At 39.5% G+C, this 6,687-nt stretch overlaps 1 protein-coding gene across 1 annotated transcript in view; it reads left to right on the forward strand.

The window, feature by feature from the left end:
• FANCM (Fanconi anemia, complementation group M) overlaps positions 1 to 6,687 on the forward strand; it is a 94,606-nt gene continuing 87,919 nt past the window's right edge. Inside the window, exons 1-2 of the mRNA XM_006875445.1 lie at positions 1 to 605; positions 1,348 to 1,520. Of these exons, the coding sequence (XP_006875507.1) occupies positions 89 to 605; positions 1,348 to 1,520 (690 nt within the window). The 5' untranslated portion in view covers positions 1 to 88. The remainder of the gene's footprint in view (positions 606 to 1,347; positions 1,521 to 6,687) is intronic.

A 6,687-nucleotide genomic window follows, 5' to 3' on the forward strand; every position in this document is an offset into this window, starting at 1 on the left:
GAAAGAAACCGATGGGGCTCGAAGCCGTGGCGGTTAAGCAGTTTCAGCTGCCGGTGTCTGAGCAAAGCGTTTGGTGGTCATCGGCGTAATGAGCGGACGGCAAAGAACGCTTTTCCAGACGTGGGGTTCAAGGGTCGTCCGATGTGTGGATGCTACGAGTCACATCTCCGGAACCGATCGGCCTCAGAGCCCTGATAGTTCCAGGTCGTGTTTACCTACATCGGCAGACTTTACCGAGGCTCAGCCGGAGCCAGACGATGATGTGTTTCTTGTCGCAGCGTATGAGGCTGAGCGGCAGCTGAGTCTCGAGGATGGCGGGTTCTGCAAGTCAGCAGGCGCCCTGTGGATTTACCCAACCAACTGCCCAGTGCGGGACTACCAGCTACACATTTCCCGGACCGCTCTGTTCTGCAACACGCTGGTTTGTCTACCTACCGGACTGGGCAAAACCTTCATTGCCGCCGTGGTCATGTACAATTTCTACCGCTGGTTCCCTTCTGGCAAGGTAGTCTTCATGGCGCCCACGAAACCCTTGGTGGCACAACAGATCGAGGCATGCTACCGGGTTATGGGTATCCCACAATCCCACATGGCCGAAATGACAGGTGCGTTATCTTAAAAGCAATAGACGTTTTGGAGTTAAGATCTGGGTACTCCAGGGGAAAGCACCCGTTTTGATGGAAATAAAATCCACTGTCGTCCAGTCGACTCAGTAGCCTATAGGACAGCACAGAATTCTCTTATATAGAGTTTCCAAAGTTGTAAAACTACCGAAGCTGACGGTTGTATCTTTCTCCCGAAGAGGCCCTGGTTGTTCCGAAAAGGACTCATTTTGTTTAGAAGGCGAGCCCTCTAATTTAATCAGTGCTTCACCATGGTGTACCTTTCTGTTGGAAATACAGTTAGAGAAATTTCGTACCCCTGTGGATTACTCTCAGATTAGAATATGCCCATTTTACGTTATTCCTCTTAAAACATCTACTACTGGTAGCAAGTCCAGTTCTAATGACTAACTTGCTTAATTTAATCGTCAGAGAAGCTCCGAGGATTTTTAACTAGAGCGTTTTGAAGGGATTATGTATATACCTCTAAAAACTTCCCACGTGAAGAAGTGACTTCTCTTTAAATATTATACTATTTTGTAGGAATTATGTAAAGACACGTCAGCTGGCAAGAGCCAGCTTTGACATTTTTACCATTTAAAAAATATAGTGGTCTGATGAATTGTCAAATTGTTTTCATGCTTAAAGCAGATTGCCAATGCACAGATGCATTGTGAAAATAGACCAGATTATTTTACAAATAGCAATCTAGAGTTTAGAACTAGCATGTCTCTTTTATTTACAGGAACAACTCAAGCTTTAACCAGGAAGGAAATATGGCATAATAAGAGAGTCCTTTTTCTTACACCTCAGGTCATGGTAAATGACCTTTCTAGAGGAACTTGTCCTGCTGCTGAGATAAAGTGTCTAGTTGTTGATGAAGCTCACAAAGCCCTGGGAAACTATGCTTATTGTCAGGTAATCATTTTGTTAAAAGATATTTTGTGGTATAATCATATTGATAAAGAGTACTTGGGGGAATAATTATTACTGATGGAAGTTACTTAAGATTGTTGTTGGTGTTAAGTGCTTCGAATTGGGTCCAACTAATAGCAACCCTGTATAGAGTTTCTGGGAGTCCTGGTGTGGTGCTGTGGGCTAGTAAGTCAGACTGCAAAGTCGTTTGAACTGCAAAGTAAGTGATTCAAGCTCACCAGCTGCTCCTTGGAAACCCTATACAAGGTTGCTATGAATCGGAATCAACAAAAATAGCGTTTCTGAGGAGCAGCTGATGGAGTTGAACTGCCAGTTTTGTGGTCCGAAGTTGAGTGCTGATCCTCCAGAGCCACACCAGGAGTTCTATTACTGTTGATACTATTGAGAAAAACCTTAGAGTAGATAGATGGTGATAGAAAACAATTTATCAATTCAAATCATTATCTTGGGTGTGTTTTCAAAACAAAACAAAAAAAACCGTAACAGGATCATTAGTGTCAGATGTAGAGCTTCAGAACCTGGTTATAGTTGGAGTAGAGTTCTAGAGTAGATTATAGGTGGAGTTGTGGAACTGAAATAATAAGCCAAAGAGTGGTATGGAATATACAATGGTATTAGTTGGTAGCTGGGTAAAATATTGCTTCACTTCTAGGATTGTTCTAAAGATTCAATGACTTAATGTATGCAACGTATTTAGCACAGTGCCTTCTAGTTGAGCACTATAGGTACATAAAGTACAAAAGCCCAAGTTATAGGATATGACTGGAGAGGAACAGATCATGAAGGGATTTGTATTTTATGCTTAGCAGTTTAAATGTACTTTGTAGACAATAGGAAATATAAGCAATAGACACTCATTACATTTTTTTTAGCTGGTGTAATAATTAAAACTTAAAAGCAATTAGAGTGAGAAGGCTAAAAATGTGTAAAAGTAGGGGTAAGAGGAATTTATGATCGCTCAGGTTTCTGAACATGATAGACTGTGAGGATGTTGGTGCTGCTAATCAGGATGGATAGACAGTTCTGGAGGAAGAGCAGATAATGGAGAGAAGGGCCTGGAAAGATAATGAATGCAGTTTTAGGTGTGTGTTGAATTTGAGACATCTATGAGGAGTCCTGGTGTAGTGCTTTAAGGTTAGCACTGGACTGTTAACCACAAGGGTGACTACTCAAACCTGTTAGTTGCTCCTTGGAAACCCTATACAGGGTCACTATGAGTTGGAACCAACTTAATGGAAAACAATTACAAAATGAGGCATCCAGTTTTAAATATCTAGTAGGCAAAAGGTGAGACAAGTATGGATCTGTAAGGGACAGGGTATACATTAAGAACAGAAAAGGGAAACAGAAGAGGAAAATCGGTTTCATTTAGTGTAAAGAGATGAATTTTACTGCCTCTTTAGGAATTTGTAAAATAGTCCTTTCAGGACTTTAAATGTTCTATTTCTGTATTATCTTAGGGAGTCTTGTCATCTTTTTTTATAGTTGGTTTTCTCATACAGGAAATGATATATTTTGCCATTTGTATTCTACAGAAAGAAGTACAAGTTTGGTTAATGTAAAACCAAGTTTTATTAATTGCAAAACAAAAAAACCCCAAAACCAAACCCAATGCCATTTAATTGATTCTGACTCGTAGTCACGCCAGGGAACAGAGTAGAACTGCTCTATAAGGTTTTTTTTTTTAATGATTTATTGTGAATTATGTGATAGTTTACATGGGAGAACATCAGTCTTATATTCATTCTGTCATATATCGTCTCATTGCCATGGTTACAATCCCCTCCATGCAATCCTTCCTCCATATCCCCCAGGTCTTCAGCACACAGTCACTCTCCCTCTCTGTATCTAAAGTCTCCAGCTGCTCCATTGCTCCACGTCATCATCTCTGGCTCCATTTCAGGCATCACTGCTTCTCTGGGTAGGGTCCCGCTCTCAGCTCTTCTCCCTGGATGGTCCTAGGGACCTCCGCTCCTAGACTGAAAAGTTAATCACGTCCCTCCATGCTATAAAACATCCACCTTTACATTTCCAACCCTCACAAACAGTCCTGATAACAATTATTCACTATTGTATCACAAGAGACCCGTCTGTATTTCATTGCATCAGCTCCACCTAGTCTGATTGAATACTACTCACCGGAGATTCTAGCTTCCTCCAGGCCCTCTGGATCTAGGTTCCCTCTTGAAAGCTTGTAAGCCAGTCACTTCTTGCCTTTGTGGCCACCCACCCCCCATTTTGGGTAGCCAATGTCTATAGGGTTTTTGAGATTATAAATATTTACGGGAACAGATAGCATCATCTTTCTACTGAGGAGTGGCTAGTGGATTTGAATTGCCAACCTTGAGGATAGAAGCCCAACATTTGACACATTGTGCCACCAGGGGTCCTTTTATTTTTGTTACAGTTTTATTGTGAATTATGTGATAGTTTACATGGGAGAATGTTAGCTTTACATTCATCCTATTGTATTTCTTTTCATTGCCATGATTATAATCCTCTCCATGCATCTTCAAACAACCAAAGGGTACACAAGCCTGCCTCCTGCCACCAGGGCTTCTTAAATGGCAAAAGTTTTGTAAAACAGGGAAACACAGAGTTAAAGGAGCTTGACAAAGCTCCAAAATGCTATAAGGAGCTTAAAATTAAAGAGGTTGATAGAGATAAACACTAATTACGGAGATATGTTTGATGGAATAATATTTATAAAATTGCAGGTTGCAGAGTTTGATTAAGCACTTTTTGCAGAAGTTGACTGCTTTTGCAAAGAGGTGTCTTTAGGTGACAAACATGGAGTTCAGAAAGAGAACTAACAAAAAGACAGATGAGTCTAAGGGTATGGCTTAACCACTGAAGCCATATGCTTAGCACCACCTACAAATGGAACAATCTCTTCTTAACACTGCTCATTTTAAACCACAGACTCGGATAAAGCAGAATAAGGTGAGCAAAACTGCATTGTTTTCCCTGTAGAACTGTAATATCTAGGTTAAAGGTTCAATGGAAATTTTTACAGAGGTGCCCATTTGTACTGTATAACAAAGTCTGTTTTAAAAACACAAAATTGAATTACTTAGCACAGGAAGAGACTTGGCCTGAACCTCTGCCAAAAGTTTTAGACACTGCAAAGCCTTAATTTTAAGATGTTCTTCCTCGGTATTTCTCTAAGTAAAGATTAATATCTAACATGTTAAGGTTTTATTTTATAAATTTCGCTTGTAGTTAGCACTTTAACTCATTTATAAAAAGACAAAAATTTTAGGTATTAGTGATTTTTTTTTTGAAAAAAAATAAAGCTTGTTTTATTGAATACAATGAAACATGTGTTGACTTCAAATAACCAAAAGAGCCCCCAGTTTAAGGTACTTTTGAGTATTCCAGATATAGGTTCTACCTGGCACACTCAGGTAGCTCCCTAGGTTACAAGCACAACACATCATTTCCTATTGTAAAAAATGCTTGAAAAGCCTTTCCGAAAATAAGTAATGTGTTTGGTTAACTTTTCCTGTAGAACAGTTCTGGTAGGCATATTGGTTAAATATTGTCTATGACAATCAAATGATCTCACTTAGAACTGACAAAACAGCCTCACAATCTGAAGAAATATTAGTTCTTTTGTGCAAAAAGTATTTCCGAAAACACCAATCCAATAAATGACCTTTTTTTCTTTTTGCCAATACTATGACTTATATTTTTCCTTCTATATCTAAGGGTATTACTTTCAACACTAAGGTAAATGGGAAGGGTTATCAGGGTCATTTTGCTTTGCATCAATTTTTTTTTTTTTTAATTTTGTAAGATTTTATTGTGAACTGAGTGATAGTTTACATGGGAGAACATCAGCTTTACATCATCATTTCATTACAATGATTGCAATCTCCTCCATGCATCATCATTCAGCAATATTTGTTTCCATTTCCTGTTTCTTTTTTGTGGGGTGGAAGGGAATGTACACAGAAATACTAAGGAATATTTAATAATTTAAACAAGCAAGGGCACATTCTGCAAGCCTGCCTCCTGGCCGCCAGCACCCAGTCCCTCTCTTTCATGAGTCCAGAGTGCTCAGCTGCTCCCTCACTCCATGTCATCATCTCTGTCTCTATTTCTGGTGTCGCTGCTTCTCTGGATAAGGTCCTGCATTCTGCTTGTGCTCTTCTTCCTTGATGGTCCTAGGGTCCTCTGTTTCTGGACAGTAAAAGTAACCACTCTCCTGTTTTTGTTACAAAACTTCTCCCTTTACAATTGTGACAGTCGCAATTAGTCATGATAACAATTATTCACTATTGAATCATGCAAATGTTATCCCCATCTCTTCACCACACCTGTCTGAACAAGATGAAAACTATTCAGTGGGGACTCTTTTTCTACCCCCCCACCCCATACTCTTAAACTGAACTCCCTCTTGAAACCTTATAATCTAGTCACTTTGTGCCTTTATAGCTCCATCCTTTTAGGAACCAATGTCTAAGTTACCCGTCCCTATCTACCCTGTGTAAGCCCATGGGAGAAAAACTCACCAGACCTTCATTTGCTGATGGGGCACAACTCAAAATGAAGAGAAACAGCTGTAAACATCCATTGAAAATCAGAACATGGAATGTATGAAGTATGAATCTAGGGAAAATTGGAAGTTGTCAAAAATGAAATGGAAAGCATAAACATCAATATCTTAGGCATTAGTGAGCTGAAATGGACTGGTATTGGCCATTTTGAATCTGGTTTACTATACTGGAAATGACAAATTGAAGAAGAATGGTGTTGCATTCATTGTCAAAAAGAATATATCCAGATCAATCATGAGGTACAGTGCTGTCTATGATAGGATAATATCCATGTGCCTACAGGGAAGCCCAGTTAATGCCGCTATTATTCAAATTTATGCACCAACCACTAAAGCCAGTGGGGATGAAATAGAAGAATTCTACCAACTTCTTCAATCTGAAAGTGATCAAACATGTGATCAAGATGTATTGATCATTACTGGTGATTGGAATGCAAAGGTTGGGAGCAAAGAGGAAGGATCAGTAGTTAGAAAATATGGCCTTGGTGATAGAATAGATGCTGGAGAAAGCATGATAGAATTCTGCAAAATCAATGATTTGCTCATTTCAAATACCTTCTTTAGACAGCATAACAGACGACTATACAC

This window comes from Chrysochloris asiatica, unplaced genomic scaffold (genome assembly GCF_000296735.1).
Source record: "Chrysochloris asiatica unplaced genomic scaffold, ChrAsi1.0 scaffold00327, whole genome shotgun sequence".
Classification (NCBI taxonomy): Eukaryota; Metazoa; Chordata; class Mammalia; order Afrosoricida; family Chrysochloridae; genus Chrysochloris; species Chrysochloris asiatica.